The sequence below is a fragment of the Myotis nattereri genome (assembly GCF_964212035.1).
Source record: "Myotis nattereri genome assembly, chromosome: 10".
NCBI classification, from domain to species: Eukaryota; Metazoa; Chordata; class Mammalia; order Chiroptera; family Vespertilionidae; genus Myotis; species Myotis nattereri.
In genome coordinates, this window is record NC_138085.1 from 74,233,475 (window position 1) to 74,251,708 (window position 18,234).

Genomic DNA, 18,234 nt, shown 5'->3' on the forward strand with positions numbered 1-18,234 from the left:
CATTTGCATAAGGCCAAGATGTTACAATATGCCCAGAATATGGAAATGAGGGTCGGATGGTCCTAGCCTCAGGGAGTACCTAGCTCTGTGAGAGGATCTGGCACATAAGCAGGTATTTACTAGACACCAAGAGAGTACAGAGAAGGAATGCCTGATTCAACCATAGATTGGTGAATTAGAGAAGACTTCCTGGAGGAGGCAACCACCAGATCCCTAGGTAAGAGTAGGCCAGATTGGAGGGCGGAATGGTGGAAAGTATGATAAAGACAAAGACAGAGTAGGTGCAGGAATAGGGAGGTGTGATTATGAGCAGTTCACTAATGCTAGAGGGGAAAAGCAAAGCCAGGAACAGGGAGAGCTCCTGAGGCTAAATCAGAGATGCAGTAGCTTGGCTGCTCATTGTAATCCCCTGGGAAGCTTAACAAAGACATTGATGCCTGACTTAAATGGCCTAAAGAGGGCCCTCAGTACAATGGGGCCTTGACTTACGAGGGTCCCGACTAACGAGTTTTTTGAGGTACCAGCTGCCTCTCGGCCGATTTTTTGCATTGATAGAGTAATTTGAGATAACGCGCTCACTCAGGGGAATTAAACTGGTAAGTCAAGGCCCCACTGTATGGGGATTTTTTTAGAGCTCACCAGATGATTTTGTTTTAAACATTCTTACTGATTTCAGAGAGGAAGGGAGAGGGAGAGAGAGAGAGAGAGAGAGAGAGAAACATCAATGATGAGAGAATCATTGATTGGCTGCCCCCTGCACGCCCCCCACTGGGGATGGAGCCGGCAACCTGGGCATGTGCCCTGACCAGAAATCAAACTGTCACCTCCTGATTCATAGGTCGACAGTCAACCATTGAGCCACGCCAGCTGGGCTCACCAGATGATTCTGATACGAAGCCAAGGTGGAGAAAAAGTGACGAAACAGTTAAGAATTGTTTTTGAGGGGAAATTGGCAGGAGTTGGGGATTGGTGGGATGTTTGGGCAAGTGAAAGAATCAATATCTTGGTGACAGGGTGAATAATGGTGCCACCAAATGCAGTAAAGAATCAGAGTTGGGGAAGAAGATGAGTTTGGTTTTGACCACCAAGTTCCTGTGGGACATTCAGGTAGGACTGTCCAGCAGGCAGTCAGATATAACTACGACACACAGCATCAGGTGTACATCAGCTGGGGGAATGAATAGGATGATGGTTGAGCCAGTAAAGGTAAATGAGATAACGGGGGGGGGGGGGCGGGGGGAGAAAATCAGACCCCTTGAAGGTATTAGCAGTTAAGTGTTGGATAGTGAAAGAAACCCAGGGAGACAGGAAACAGGTTCCAGGAGAACAAAGATTATTGTGTTAATATTGCCACCATCTATACTAATAAAAGGGTAATATGCTAATTAGACCAGGTCTACCGGACATCTTCCAGATGGCTGATTTCCGAACAGGTAAGGGGCAACCAGGCCGGCAGGGGGGCAGTTAGGGGGCGACCAGGCTGATGGGACCAGTTAGGGGGTGACCAGGCCAGCAGGGGACCAGTTAGGGGACAGTCAGGCCGGCAAGCAGAGGCAGTTAGGGGTGATCAGGCAGGCTGGCAGGGGTGCAGTTGGGCAACCAGGCCAACAGGGGTCAGTTAGGGGGCTATTAGGCTGGCAAGCAGAGGCAGTTAGGGGCGATCAGGAAGGCAGGTAGAGTGGTTAGGGGCAATCAGGCAGGCAGGCAGGCTAGCAGTTAGGAGCCAGTGGTACTGGATTGTGAGAGGGTTGTTCAACTGCCTAAACCTGCAGTTGGACATTCCTTGAGGGGGCCCGGATTGGAAAAGGTGCAGGCCAGGCTGCATGAATTTCATGCACCGAGCCTCTAGTTTTTTATAAAATGAAGTCTGGCTGCACAGCCATCGCTCATAACAGTAAAAAGAAAGAACGTACTTTTTATTGCGTACTTAATAGTCTGGGTAGTTTTCTAAGGTCCTCAAACGTATTACTTCATTATTAGTTTCTTTTTACAGATATGGAAGGTAAAACAGACTAAGTTACTTGTCCACGGTTAGATAGCTAGTAAGTGGTGGAGCTGCATCCTCCAGTGGTCTGACTTGAGTCCATGCTCTTAACCTCTCACCAAGGCAGAGTGTGCCGATATTGCCATCATTGAAGTTCCTGCAGTACAACCACCACTTGAACCAATGAGAAGAAAAGGGGGAAAGTCTGCGGCATGCACAGAGTTTCCCCTGTAAAATCTGTACACAGAGAAGAGACAATGAGGCAACAACTGAATATAATAAACAAGGACAGGAATCCACAGGCATAGTACCCAGAAAGATAAAGCTGAACAAAATCACTTCTTTCAAGAACAGCTTTATTGAGATGTAATGTATATACCATACAATCCCCCCCAGGTTATAATTCAGTGGTTTTTAGTATATTCACAGAGTTGTGCAACCATTACCACACTTACATAACATTTTCATCACCTCAAAAAGAAACAATATACCCTTTAGCTTTCACCCTCCTATCTTCCTGTGCACCCCAACTCCAGCCAGAGGCAACCACTGATTACTTACTGTCTCCATATGTTTGCCTATTCTGGACATATCATGAAAAATGGAATCATAAAATGTGGAGGTTTTTTATATTTGGCTTATTTCACTTAGCATAATGTTTTCTAGATACATCCATGCTGCAGCCTGGATCAGCGCTTCATTCCTTCCTATGGCCAAATAATATTCCATTGTATGGATATACTATATTTTGTTTTTTCATTCGTTAGTTGATGTATGTTTGGGTTGTTTCTACTTTTTTTTATTACAAAGAATGCTGCTATGAACATTTGTGTACATGTTTTTGTGTGGATCTATGTTCCATTACTCTTGAGTGTATACCTCGGAGTGGAATTGCTGGGTCAAATGGTAATTCTATATTTAACTTTTCAAGGAACTGCTAGACTGTTTTCCAAAGTGGCTGTACCATTTTACATTCCAACCAGCACTGTTATAAGGGTTTCTGTTTCTCCTCACACTTGCCACCACTTGTTATTATCTGACTTTGTTAAAGCCATCCTTTTGGGTGTGAAGTGACATCTCATTGTGGTTTTGGTTTGCATCCTCTTAATAACTAATGATGTTGAACATCTTTTCATGTGCTTTTTGGTCATTTGTGTATCTTCTTTGGAGAAATGTGTATTCAGATCCTTTGCCCATTTTTTAAAAAATTTTTCTTTATTGATTAAGGTATTACATATGTGTCCTTATCCTCCTGTTGCCCCCGGACCTCCCCATTTGTGCCCTCACTCCCCTGGTGTCTCTGTCCATTGGTTAGGCTTATATGCGTGCAAACAAGTCCTTTGGTTGATCTTTTCCCCTCCCTCCCACCCTCCCCTGCCTTTCCTCTGAGGTTTGACAGTCTGATCGATGCTTCTCTGTCTCTGTATCTATTTTTGTTCATCAGTTTATGTTGTTCATTATATTCCACAAATGAGTGAGATCATGTGATATTTATCTTTCTCTGATTGACTTATTTCGATTAGCATAATGCTCTCCAGTTCCATCTATGCTGTTGCAAATGATAGAAGTTCCTTCCTTTTTACAGCAGCCTAGTATTTCATTGTGTAGATGTACCACAGTTTTGTAATCCACTCATCTGCTGATGGGCACTTATGCTGTTTCCAAATCTTAGCTATGGTAAATTATGCTGCTATGAACTTAGGGGTGCATATATCCTTTCTAATTGGTGTTTCTAGTTTCTTGGGATATATTCCTAGAATTGGGATCACTGGGTCAAATGGGAGTTCTATTTTTAACTTTTTGAGGAAACTCCATACGGTTCTCCGCAGTGGCTGCACCAGTCTGCATTCCCATCAGCAGTGAAGGAGGATTCCTTTTTCTCCACCATTCCCATCAGCAGTGAAGGAGGATTCCTTTTTCTCCACCATTCCCATCAGCAGTGAAGGAGGATTCCTTTTTCTCCGCATCCTCACCGCACTTGTTGTTTGTTGATTTGTTGATGATAGCCATTCTGACAGGTGTGAGGTGGTACCTCATTGTCGTTCTGATTTGCATCTCTCAGATGATTAGTGACTTTGAGCATGTTTTCATATGTCTTTTGGCCTTCTGGATGTCCTCTTTCAAAAAGTATCTATTCAGGTCCGTTGCCCATTGTTTGATTGGGTTGTTTGTCTTCCTTTTGTTAAGTTGTATGAGTTCCCTGTAAATGCTGGAGAGTAAACCCTTATTGGAGATAACATTGCTTTGCCCATTTTTAAATTGAGTAGTTTATCTTCTTAATCACTTTTTAAGCTTTTTTTTTTTTAACAAGAACAAGTTTTAAAAGATGTGCTTAAGAGAGATGTCTTAATGCTGTTGTCAAAAGGAAAAATTACTTAAAGAGATTGATAAAATCAGCCCTAGCAGGTTTGACTCAGTGGATAGAGTAGGCTATTCAGTAATACTGGTTAATATATATATATATATATATATATATATATATATATATATATATATATATGAAACTCCTATTGCCCCAGAACAGTACTGTATTCATAAATGTACTGATACAAAGTGCTGAAGTATGTGGAACAGTAGGTTTGAAATTGGCCATTAGATACCAGCTACTGAGTACGTGTTGGACAGAGAGGTCTATATAAGGGACCAGTATGTCACTTAGACACAAAAAAGAGTTAACGGAGAGTTAAGGCCCTATTGGCTTTTCCGTGTCTTTGAGCTATTTGGCATTCAGAATATTTATACCAAACCCTTTTATCCTCTAGAATTCAGTTAAGCAAACATAAGACCAGGTTAATTTTTATACTAGTACATGCTATCGTCAATGGTTTGCCTCCAAAAGGGTTGCAATGTAAGTCCATTTAAAATGGCCTGGCATTTCAAAGTGTAAGACTTTACTCAAGAGACCTAGATTTAGGGATTTGGTAGCTCTGCATTCTATGGTAAGTCACTTAGCCACCAAGCTTCCGATTCTCCATGTATGCATACACTAGGGATCAGAGTTAGATCAGGTATTATTCAAAGGAATGGTCAAAGGTTGTGGATTGTCATACACAGGTTGGTAACCGTTATGTTTATTGTTAGAACTGAAAGTTCTGTGTTGGGTGAGCATGAAGAAACTCCTGTTTCGTGACATCTCTTCATAATACTCTGACTAGTACATTAATTCCCTTGGTTGAGCTGGTGCTCTTACTCTGGCAGACTAGAAGGGATACAGATATCAGCTTGAACCAACTGCTTTCTGACGCCAAGTCTTCTCCTATGTCTACCACTGGGAGGTCTTTGCTGTCTTTCAGGCTAATGGTGTTTCACCAGAGATTTAAAAATAAAAGCAAATTTCTTTATCCACTTGCACTTATCAACAGAGTTGATTTGGGAAGTTCTAGAATTTTTTTTAATTGTGAAGCCCAAATTTATTTCTATTTTAAAGTGCTTGAGAGACTTTTAAAAGGCCCAAAGGCATCCCGGTTTAATTTAAGATCACCCTGAGATGGTGTCCATCCATTTCTCCTTTAGTGAGGCATCAATTTGATCCTTGTTAATGAAACACCTCGATAATTCTAGTTGGATCATTGCGATTTCTTATGCTCCAAGTTATCTGTCATCAGTGGCCATCAGGTTGAACGATGAGGAACGTAATACCATAAATCATCATAAAACATCTGCAGATTCTACTTGAATATCCTTCCTGCATTATTCTTCACAACCAGGCCCAGTGATGATCAGTTTGAGTAGCGGAGACCATGGTGAGTGTCACCTGCAAAGATGGCATTAAGTGCAGCTCTTTCAGAACAGAAATCAGCCAACACCCTTCAAGATGAAACACCAGCGATAGCCAAGTGACTTGCTTTCTGTTGGTCCACAGCATTAGAATACAATACAAACGTCTTCCCTTTTTTATGCTTAAATGAGCAGCCTAACACCTGAGGACGGTGAACTTGACAGGCAGCATAAAAGACACGAGAGTTTAAAAAATTATTCACAAAGTATTTAAATTTCCAAAACAAAATCACAAATATCCATCTGTCTTCCTGGTGGCAGCATGCTACCTGGAACATAGCTTGCACTCAGTAGATATTTGCCAAGTGGAGAAAGGCTATTCTTTCATAAAACAAGGATCGCCAGTCATGTTCTAGTGCCCTGATAAAACTTCAGTATTCACGGCAGCCTTCAGGAAATGCACAGTTTAGTCACCTGGACTTATTGTTAAAATCTTGTCCTTCCGCCGAAACCGGTTTGGCTCAGTGGATAGAGCGTTGGCCTGCGGACTGAAAGGTCCCAGGTTCAATTCCGGTCAAGGGCATGTACCTGGGTTGCGGGCACATCCCCAGTAGGAGATGTGCAGGAGGCAGCTGATCGATGTTTCTCTCTCATTGATGTTTCTGACTCTCTCTCTCTCTCCCTTCCTCTCTGTAAAAAATCAATAAAATATATTAAAAAAATATATATCTTTAAAAAAAAAATCTTGTCCTTCCACTGAGCTTAACACAGTGAGATTGAAAACTATTATGTGATTTTCAATCAGGTTGCTTACTTTTGGGCACACGGAGAATAGCTTTATTCAGTGGCGGTGCTCTCCTCAAAGTGGACAAGGACTTTTTAGGACTTGATGACACAATCTGAACAAGTCCCCTTTGTACTAGTCATCACAAATTGTCTTTTGTCCTTTACCTTTCGGAATCTTTGCAGATCTCTCTCCTCCCCTTTCATAAGCATTCCGCTCGCCTCTTGTTCTTGCTTGCGCTGTAACCTAGAACGGTTGCCCCCAACTACAGTGGGACAAGTTTCACAACCATTATACATTATTCACAATTTGTCTCTCAGTCTCCATAGCCGAACACAAACGTTGGGGGTCTTGTGGCCCAGCACACCACTAATTGTTTCTCTGGAACTTTGACCCAATAATAACCATGATCTCTCATTTTTCTTACTTTCCCATTCTTCCTGTCTACCAGAAAGAACTTGCCAGGAAGTTTTCATCATTCTCACTGCCTATAGTTAATAGTGATACACGGTCTCCCACAGCTCAGAATTTATCTTCATATCACATTCTATAAATACTTGTTGAAGATCTACCATGTGTCAGACACTGGGATACAGCACGTTGTAAAATAGACCATTGAGTAGGGTAAGACAGAAAACAAACAAAATGAGTAAGTATGTAGGGTCTTAGAAAAATAAAGCAGGCTAGGGAAAGGGAACGCTGGGGAGGGTGGGTCCTGACACCATCTTACACAGACCCGTGAAGCCTGTTGTGTTTTTGTTAATGAAGCCTCCCCTGCCGCTCCTTTATATTTTGTATGTGTAGCTTTTCCCAGCCCTGGTCACATTTCTGTAACTTTATGCATTAGGTGTCTTTGTAAACAGCATCTGGCTGAAGGTTTCTGTTCAATCTAGAACAAGCATGTCAAACTCAAAGGCTCACATGGGCCAAATAAACAAGGTTTAAGTGTATGTGGGCCAGAAAAAAATCAAAGGCTTCAATTTTCATAGAAACGTAGGTTTATTTCGATAGAGACATGCTGAATACAAGGGGCTGAAATAAATGAGTCATCGTTAACATAAAATAATAGAACATTTTAATAGAAATTAATATTTTTTCTTGAACATTAACTTACCAAACACTGAATAACTGCACACATTTATAAGTGTAATGCAAATAAAGCTATTTTTGCTGTTCTCTGAAAGCAAAATATTTCCTGTTGCGCACACCAAACAAGTCAGTGCAAGACTAATGACGTGGCAATTGGCTGTTAAAATATTCGCTGCTAGTATTAGTGGAGAGAAATGATGTGCCTGCGCATAAGGGAAATGAAGGCAACACGATTATAGTAATCAGACATTAGCGAACGTGTAGTTTGTTATTAATAATTATGTATAACGGTATTATAAAAATTAAGTTACGAAATTTTTATTAAAATGTTTCTTACATACCGTTATATTGGCTGGGCTGCAAAAATATTCATTGTGGGCTGCATGCGGCCCGCAGGCCGCGAGTTTGACATGCTTGATCTAGAACAGTGGTTCTCAACCTTCCTAATGCCGAGACCCTTTAATACAGTTCCTCATGTTGTGGTGACCCCCAACTTCATTGTTACAAATTGAACATAATTAAAACATAGTGATTCATCACAAAAACAATATGTAATTATATATTTGTTTTCCGATGGTCTTAGGCGACCCCTGTGAAAGGGTGGTTTGACCCCCAAAGGGGGCGCAACCCACAGGTTGAGAACCGCTGATCTGGAATCTCTTTCAACTGGCAGATTTAAACTATTTATTTTACAGAAATATTTACTATTTTTATTTATATTACCTTATTGTATATTTTGTTTATCATGCATATTCTTTGCTCTTTTTTCAAAATTCACCTTGAATTTATACCAACCTAGTCATTATTATTGTTTTATACTATCAATAATTGTTTTGATTTTTCATATATTTGCTAGTCTTTCTGTTCACCATTCCTTTTCCTTTTTTTAAAAAACCATTCCTTACATCTCTTTTTTTTCCTTCTTATTCAGTTTCCTTCTTCCCAAAATGCAATTTGTAATAGTTCCTTTAGTCACATCTATAAGTGGTAAATGCTCTCAGACTTCGCCTGAAAATGTCTTTATTCCTCCCTCATCCATGATAGTCTAATTAGGATTCTAATTTGACAGGTTTTTTTTCTCAACATCCCCTACTGTTGGCTCAAGAAATGAGCAACCATTCTGATTGTTGTTCCTGTGTAGTTATTTTACTTTTGCTTTCTGTTTTAATTTTTTCTTCCTCCTTAGTGTTTTGCAGTCTAAGGATCCCCACCACCAAAATCAGGAGTCATTGTTCCTCTTAAGTCTGTGGAGTTATATCTTTCATCGGTTCTAGAACGTTCTCAACCATTATAATTCAGTATGACCTCTTCCCAGTCTTTCTATCCTCCCATCCTAGATTCCTATTAGATTTTGTTGGGCCCTGTTATTCTGTCCTCTGTGTGTGTGTGTGTGTGTGTGTGTGTGTGTAATCTTAGAGATAGAAAGCGAGAGAAACATCGATGTGAGAGGTTAACATCAATCGATTGCCTCCTGCATGTGTCCTGACCTGGGATTGAACTTGCCACCTTTTGGTGTGCGGGACAACACTCCAATCAACTGAGCCACACCAGCCAGGGATGTCCTCTGTTTTATGTTTTATGTATTTTATAATCTGTTTCATGTTTTCTATCCTTTTGTCTAAGTAATTTCTTTAGCTCTGTTTTCAGATTTACTAATTCTTCAGATGTGTTGATCTATTAATTTATTATTTCCATGATAATGTTTGCCATATTTATTCATTTCTTTTTCCAATCTGCCTATTCCTTTTATTGAATCTGCTTAGGGTTTCCAAGCCCTTCATATATGTCTTGGGTTATTTTAAACATACATATTTTATATTTTTTATTCTATATTTTGTTCTATATCTTCTGTTCTTGGGGTTCTGATCCTCATTTTTTTATTTATGGGGGATCATTTGTTGTTTTTTGTAATTTTTAATTTTAACTCACATTTAGTGAGACGGTTTTTCTGTGTAAATCCTGCATGACCAAGGCTGTGAGAGCAGTTGTATATTTTCTTTAGCCAAGCACCTAAGGGTATCACCAATTTTTGTGTTAACAAAGTTCCCAATCTGAAGTGTGGAAAGAGAAGAAACTTTATTCGAATGAACAGTTTGCAAACTAGAGGAATGCAACCTCCAGGGAAATTGAAAGTGCACTTCCCCAAGATGAAGGGAACAGCTGCTTTTTAGAGAGAAAGTGCCCACCTTGTTTCCTGATTGGTCCGTTTTGATGCAAATGAGGAATCAAAATACCACAATTCTGGTAGTTCCAAAAAGCATGGTTCTCATTGGTTGGAATCATGCATTCTGATTGGTCAGTGTAGATCAAATGAGGGTATTGCCACACAGTTCCCATTGGATGGGCAGATCTCAGAGCCCACTGGTCAAGAGAGGATACTGGGAAGTCCTTTATAACAGTTGACGCAGACAGCAAGAGCACAGTGCTGGAGGCCGAACGTTCAGCCCATAGCTTTTCCCTGAAATGCAGTGTGGGTGAGTGGCCCCTGTTAGCAGTGGCTGCTAGACCCTCGTTAGGAATCTGTGCCCAGTTGACCACGATCTGTCCTTGGAAGATACATTCCTTCTCCAGGTCCACATGTGTTGATTCATCAGTGAAGGACTTCTTCAACTTCAAACTTGTGTGAGATGCAAGCCCCGCATTTCTATTCTTTACCAAGCAGAGACTAAAAGCTTTCTTATAATCTGGCAAGAGATTTTTTTTTTCCTAGTCTGCCCTGTAGTCTTCAGTCTCCTGCCGGAGTCTTCTTTCATTGGGCAAAGGCAGGCAGACATCAACTAAAGTAGAGCTTACAAAAGCAGCCTGGGGGTTGGCCTTTGTGCAGGAGCAGAGCAGGGGAAAGGTGAGGAGTGGGTCTGGGGAAAATATTTCCTGACCTCTGCTAAGTTTGAAATAAAGGAACGGTGTTAGGCACAGTCCCTAACTGCATTGGGAAAGACAGGCATACCGACAATATACAGATGAGCTACAATACAAGCTACATCTTGTGAAGTGTTAAAATACAGACACACACCAATTCCGTCGAAACAAAGGAGAGGCAGTCTGGGGTAAGAGAGACAGGATGAGAAAGGTTTCCCCAAGGTAGGATCACGTGAGCCGCACCGTGACAGGTGGGTAAGATGGCTCTGTGCAGAGACAGTGTGTAAAGCACATCATGAGGTCGGGGCTCAGGCCCAGGTGGCTAAAAGGTGGTGGTGGCTGCATGGTGGAGACTCCGGCACCCGTGCCAGCAAGCGAGGGCTTCCTCCTGCAAATATCCAGCCACCGAGCATTCTGTTCGGTCTGAACATAACAAAATAATAAGAAATGTTGCAGCTGGCTTGAGCTGTTCAATAAAAATATAATGTCAGTCACAAATGCACCCCCAAATGTAATTTTAAAATTTCCAGCAGCCACACTAAAAAAAGTAAAATGAAACACTAATGAAATTAATAATTTTTTCTTATCCCAGTATTATCCAAAATGTTAGCATTTCTGTTTTTTAATATATTTTGCGTTTAATTTTTCTTCAATTACAGCTTGCAGTCAGTAGTAGTTTGTATTGGTTTCAGGTGTACAGCATAGTGTTTAGACAGTTGTGTGCTGTACAGAGTGTGCCCCCTGATACTTCTGGGACCCACCTGGCACCATACATGGTTCTTACCATCGTACTAGCTGTATTTCCTATGCTGCAGCTTACATCCGTGTGCCTGTCTTGTAACTACCAATCTGTACTTGTCCATCCCACAGGAACAGTTTAGCGTGTGATCAGCTACTTTACACCCTGGGTTTTCTGTACGAGGTCTTTGCACTCGGCCTCTGTACGGGGCATTGTACGCGGGCAGCACTTGTCTGTCTGGGCAGCCACAGTTCCAGTGCTCCGTAGTCCCATGTTGCTACGGCTGCCACATTGGACGGTGTAGGGACAGAGGATGGCAAAGGTGTATTCTGCCCACAAACCCTGACTCCTCCGTTCTCAAAAGGCACTTCCCCTCTCCTCCAAAACGAGGGAACCCTCTGGGTTCATCACACGACTTGTTCCTGAGGGCAGGGCCCTCCCAGGGGAATCCCCAGGCTGCAGCATTGTCCGAGTGCATTGAACTCCCAGGAGAGCAGGGAGCCTGGAGGCAGGCAAGAGGCACACGTACAGAACAAAGCACCAAGCACCGCGGTGATGAGAGTCACAAAGGCTGGGGGCGGGACTCCTCCTGGGGTCAGTGTTGTGGGCAGGTGGAGGAGGTCACTGAATTTGGTAATGGCAAGGTCATTGTTACCTTCACCAGAGCAGTGTCCATGGAGCAGGGGGACAGAAACCAAAGTACTCGAACTTGGTAAAGTGACAGGGAGAGCTGGGGGGATTGGCCGTTTGGCTGTGAGACCAGAGCGAGGGTGCTTGAGGAGGGAGCAGGGTTGGAGGAAGGGTGCTTGTTTTAAACAGTGGGGTAGGAGGGACACTGAACCGCACACACGTCTGGGCTAAGAAGGAACCCGTGGATACTGACCCTGGAATTGTGAGCATGGGGAAGGGTCCTGCAGGAGAGGGCCGGTTCAGGATGCTGGCTGGAGGGAGGAATTGACACAGTCCCATCCCTAGACACAGGAGGGAAGTGCAGGCGCGGGAACACGGAGGGAAAGGGCAGGAAGGGAAAGGGGCATTTTCCCTAACATCTGCGGTAAGAACATCTGAAAGTGAAGGTAGGGGTCCGGATGGAAACTTGAACAGAGAATGAACGTTTATAATGACATGCAAAAGGACCAGCTAGGGGTGGGGTACAAGATTGTCCCCACAGTCACCCTGATAAAGCTAATGTCACATATGTCCCAGCCTTAGAAAGGGTAAAATATCTGAGACGTTCCCTATTATTCTGAGGCGCAGAACAGATAGGCCGATGCTGGTGGGTTTTAATGTCATCGCTCCCCAAAGCGTGGCACACGTGTCCAGGTGGCACACAAGCAATGACATGCAGAACAGCACCCGAGAGGACTCACTGTAAAGGTCATTTATTATTATTAGAGGAAACATAGCCAGTGCATCTGATCCATAGCTCCCTAGACGTTTAACTCAACGTGAGTACATTTAGAGCAGTGGTTCTCAACCTTCCTAATGCCGCGACCCTTTAATACAGTTCCTCATGCTGTGGTGATCCCCAACCATAAAATTATTTTCGTTGCTACTTCATAACTGTCATTTTGCTACTGTTATGAATCGTAATGTAAATATCTGATATGCAGGATGTGTTTTCATTGTTACAAAATGAACATAATTAGCCGAAACCGGTTTGGCTCAGTGGATAGAGCGTCAGCCTGTGGACTGAGAGGTCCCGGGTTCGATTCCGGTCAAGGGCATGTGCCTGGGTTGCGGGCACATCCCCGGTGGGGAGTGTGCAGGAGGCGGCTGATCGATGTTTCTCTCTCATCGATGTTTCTAACTCTCTCTGTCTCTCTCCCTTCCTCTCTGTGAAAAATCAATAAAATATATTTTTTTAAAAAATGAACATAATTAAAGCATAGTAATGAATCACAAAACAATATGTAATTATATGTGTTTTCTGATGGTCTTAGGCGACCCCTGTGAAAGGGTCGTTCGACCCCCAAAGGGGTCGCGGCCCACAGGTTGAGAACCGCTGATGTAGCGGAAACGGGTGAATGAATAACTAATAGTGGAGCTGGAACATGGGTGTGGCAGAATGCGCATGCCTGAAACTTGTGAAATTCTAGTGTAAGAGAGGAGGTCGCCTTAGACTGCTCTGCTGGCTTCCATCGGAGTCGGCTGGCAACTCGGACCCGCGACATGGACCGCATCGGGGTCAGAAGCGCTCCGTCCGGTGTCAGCGCACGCCGCCTCCTTGCGACTGACAGTCCGGTCTGACAGGCATGTGCCTGCCCTGCTGGTCCAGAACCTCGGTCGTTCCAGCGGTTCTCCCTGGCGGAACAGAATAAAATACGATCCTAGGAGAAGCTTGATGATTTTGAACATGACAGAGGCACTGTTTTCTTCTTGGTAGCACCAAGCCGGCCTTATTCAATTTTCATTTTACTGTGAGAGTACTTTTTTTTTTTAAAGCTGTTGGCAACATGTGCAGAAAATAGAACAGCTGCCTTCATTATAACTACCAGTAAGCTCCAATCTATACAAAGTATATAAATATTCACAGGCCACCAGAAAAAGAAAGCCCTTTTATTTGTTATTTTTTTAAATATATATTTTTTTTATTATTTCAGAGAGGAATGGAGAGATAGAAACATCAATGATGACAGAGAATCATTGAACAGCTGCCTCCTGCATACCCCCTACTGGGGATGGAGCCTGCAACCCAGGCAGATGCCCTTGACTGGAGGCCGACGCTCTATTCACCAAGCCAAACCGGCTAGGGCAAGAAAGCCCCTTTAAAAGCCCAGTCTGATCCTGGCATTTTCTGCCTCTGTGGCTTTGTCCGTTCGTTCCCAGTGCTGGCCAACCACCTCCCCTTGTGGTACGGCTGCGTCTGTCCGGACGCTGCCCCTATCCACCTGGGCACTGCCCGAGGCTGCCCCTTCCTCCTGCCGCCCTCCCTGATTGCCTCTCCTTCAGAGGTCACCCACGCCTCCTTCACTTTCTCTCTCCAGCTTTTAGACCTGCACCTCTTGCTGCTTGGTGCTGTAGCTGTTGGGAACTACCTGCTTTTTCTTTCTGTCTGAGACCTGAGCTGTTTGCCCTGTCGCTGTGCACCAGCTGCTTACCGACTGGTTCTGGATTATGTGACTTCCCAGTCTGACATTTCGTTCAGTTCCCATGTGCCTGTAAATCGATCCCCCTCTCACCCTGACGTGAGGCGGCTCGTGTGAATCCCCGACCACCAGTCCTCGCGGGTTAAGTGGTCTTGTTGGGAACCGGTGGCTGCTGGGAGCTGTAGGTTTCCTGACGTAGCACTTGAATTTGAGAAAGCCTCAGAAATGTTTCTCAAACATGTTTTAAGCCGCAGCTCACAGTAGGAAATACATTTTACATCCCCACATATGTACCTACCTAACATTTTTCAGAGAACAGTGCTTGCACGTGACAGCTTCTATTTACAAAACTAACCAGATATCGTGACCGGTGGGGAGCTCAGGACCTGTGGCTTGACAAACACTGGTCTGAAGCATGTGAGTCATTTAACCATTTCAGTATCTTTGAAAATGTCTTGAGACGGTGAGACTGGCATAGAGTCTTCACAAGCTCAGCCCACTGCTGATCTCTCTGAGATTTTTGTTTAAATCCTTCATCCTGTCATTTCCTCTTTGGAAAGGAAATTGACCTGTTACAGGTGTTGCTGATTCGCTGCTTGGGAGCCCCGAGTGGTCATTGTCCGCAGGTGTGCGCCGCCCGCGGAAGGTCCGGGCTTTTTGGAAAGCTGTGTAGTTCTTGCGAGGCAGCATTTGGAAACCCAGCCCATCTGCTGACAGATTTCGGTTTTCTGCAGAGAAGACTAAAGTACTATTTTGAAACGCTGCCCTGTGTTTCCATAGGGTGTGCTGATCTCCAAACGCTGGACACCATGCAGCCGATGGAGAGGAAGAGGCAGGGCTACATCCACGAGCTGATTCAGACTGAGGAGCGGTATGTGGACGACCTGCAGCTGGTCGTGGAGGTGAGGGGCCCGGCTGGCTGGCACTGGGAGCGGAGGGGTGGGGGCCTGTGAGTTCACAAGCAGTGACGGGAGTTCTCACCCTCTCAAATGCTTTCCCTGCCCGTTGGAGAGGGCTCAGATCTGAGGCCAACTTTTTCCCAGATTAGGTAATTCAGAGTGGGGAGAAAGAGAGAGAGAGAGAGAGAGAGAGAACGCACAAGAGGCACTCAGGCGCCTCCGTTGGAAGTGGTAGAGGCCCCATCTGGGAAGGACAGGGTATCGAGTAGGTGGGAGGGCACTAACTTTATTTACACTGCTGTTTTGACACCTGACATTGTCATGAACCCTGATGTTCCCGGAGGAATTATTAAGCAGTGGGAGTGTTCCCCTCACATTTGTATCCGGTTGGAAAACCAGCGAGGGCCATATTGTAAAATATCTCCCAATTGCCATCTAGTCACTGTTTATGTTTGTGCCTGTTGACGTCAGCAGTGGCCCCTATGCTGACAATGGCTGTTAGAGTGGTTCTTCAAGATGATGTGTGTTTGAGTAAATAGAGTGAGACTTTATAGTTTTGTTTCCATGGCTTTTAGTTAAATAAACCACCTAAGGAGACCAGGGGACCCCTCCTCCCCCAACACACACGCACAGGCTCAACAGGTGCATCGTCTGCCTGGCCATGACCCTCCTGGTAACAGCACGGAGCAGAAGCCGCAGCCTCCTGAGCCTGCCCCGCAGCAAGGCCTGCCTTTCTCCTCCCTGTTGGCGTGGTTGTCAGTCTTGGGGGTGACATAAGTCTTCGCTGTTTATTTTGCTGAACTTCGACAAACTGCTCAGGGAACCCTGAGGTGCTCAGCCTGACAGCAGGCCTCCTTCACCAGCTCTGCAGGCTGGCGGTGCAGGTGCTGCGCGCAGGCGTTCCTTTCCCCTCCCCTCCGCAGCGGCCAGGACAGAGTGTGAGAGCCGCTCCTCCCGAGGAGATGACCGGACTCAGTCCTTAGGACCCGCCCTGATAGGAGCCCAATGGCAGTCAGTAGGGAAGCCATAGAGGTTAACCATCATGAACACGTTTACTTAGGAAGACCATGACCTGATTAGCTCGTGTCTGAAGGTGTTGTTTGATGTAGACCTCATAGGTTGTAAATTCACACTTCAGCTAACTTTTTCCTTTCGTGTGTAAAACAGGTTTTTCAGAAACGGATGGCAGAGTCAGGCTCTCTCACCGAAGGAGAAATGACCTTGATCTTCGTGAACTGGAAGGAGCTCATCATGTCTAACACGAAGCTGCTGAAGTGAGTGCAGAGCCTCACCCCTCGTGGCCGACCCCCACCCGCCCCCAGGCCCCAGACTTGCACACGGAACTCCCCGCAGGGCCCCTTAGCGAAGGACCTTCCACTGTTCTCTGCTCTCTTGGGCTTTTCATTTTATTATTATGGTATGAAATGCCCTGTAACTGTAACGTACCTCATTATCAAAGTAAAGAAATATAACAAAGAAAATACTTTGACTAGACAAAGACATTAAAGCATTAAACACACTGTATCAACATATACTTGACTCTGTATTGGGTGGAGTCAGAAGTGGCAGCTCCTGGCCCACACATAATTGGCCAGTCGGGCAGCCCCTCGGCCCGTGTGGAATTCCACTCCTTGGGGTGGTTTTCCCTCCCTGTGCCCGTGCAGACAGACACCGGGGAGGAGGATCAGCGGTCCCAGCTCTGGCTGCCTCCTCCCTCCTGGGGCCCAGCAGCTGTCCTGGGCAGGGGCTCCCTCCCCCTCCACACCTGGCCCTGTGGGCTCTTGCTCCCTTTTTCCCTAGAGCAGCGGTTCTCAACCTGTGGGTCGCGACCCCTTTGGCGGTCGAACGACCCTTTCACAGGGGTCGCCTAAGACCATCCTGCAGATCAGATATTTACATGACGATTCATAACAGTAGCAACATTACAGTTATGAAGTAGCAACGAAAATAATTTTATGGTTGGGTCACAACATGAGGAACTGTATTTAAAGGGCCAGAAGGTTGAGAACCACTGCCCTAGAGAGTGAGAACAAGTTGGAATTTGTCAAAAGAAACTGCTAAGAAACTAAGGTGAAACCATAGCATTTCCAAAGGCATAGAAATGAGTCAGAAGAAACGCCCATGTGTACTGACCCTGTGTGCTTACTCTTCTTTACTAACATCTCACCCAGGGTGGCTTGGCCAGCAGGGCTTTCCGGCCAAGCTGCCTCCGCCTCCTCCTGACTGTGCCCTCTGGGTGCCAGAGGCTTTCCCGGAACTCACTGGTTATCACTATGTTAGGTCCTCACGGGACAGTCACTCAGAAGCAGAAAGTGAGAGAGTGTGTTGGTTGCAGGGCCCTGCGGGTTCGGAAGAAGACCGGGGGCGAGAAGATGCCGGTGCAGATGATCGGGGACATCCTGGCGGCCGAGCTGTCCCACATGCAGGCCTACATCCGGTTCTGCAGCTGCCAGCTCAACGGAGCCGCTCTCTTACAGCAGAAGACCGACGAGGACACGGACTTCAAAGAATTTTTAAAGGTAACGCCATTCTGGGGACCATAATATGCCAGCCCGTTCTGAGGCGGAGGGGGAATCACAGTCACGGGGGTGGGGTGTATCCCCATGTTTCCCAAGGAGATACAAATATAGCAAAGAACGTTCTGGTTGCTTCGTGTAGCCTTTCATCTTGAGTTTATTTTTCTTGGCACTTGACCATGATTTTGCCCATCTTAATATAGCAGAGTGTTTTTTTAAGCCTGTTTACAAAACTCAGCTACTTTATACCCCCCAAATTCAGAGTGTCACTTTCTTAATACTGTAAATTTATTTATATTAGACCCATCTTATTCCAGAAAGAATACATAATAGCTTACTGAAGTGTATAAAATGTAACAAGATAAAATAAAACTTACAGTGAGTGGACGAATAAGGAAGTGTGGACAGAAGGAAATGGTGGTGCCAGGAATTAGGACAATACATAAAACGCGTGTCTGTGACCCCATACCTATGCTGGGCGTGGACACAGATGTCATCAAACCAGCCGAACGGCTGGCTCCCGGTGCCGTGGCCGTAACTTACAAGCAGGCAGCGCGT

General features: G+C 44.8%; 1 protein-coding gene across 1 annotated transcript in view; it reads left to right on the plus strand.

Moving 5' to 3' along the window:
* Positions 1-18,234, plus strand: part of ITSN2 (intersectin 2) — a 103,830-nt gene that overhangs the window by 75,735 nt on the left and 9,861 nt on the right. Inside the window, exons 31-33 of the mRNA XM_081100613.1 lie at positions 15,042-15,163; positions 16,328-16,434; positions 17,496-17,679. Coding sequence (XP_080956739.1) covers positions 15,042-15,163; positions 16,328-16,434; positions 17,496-17,679 — 413 coding nt within the window. The remainder of the gene's footprint in view (positions 1-15,041; positions 15,164-16,327; positions 16,435-17,495; positions 17,680-18,234) is intronic.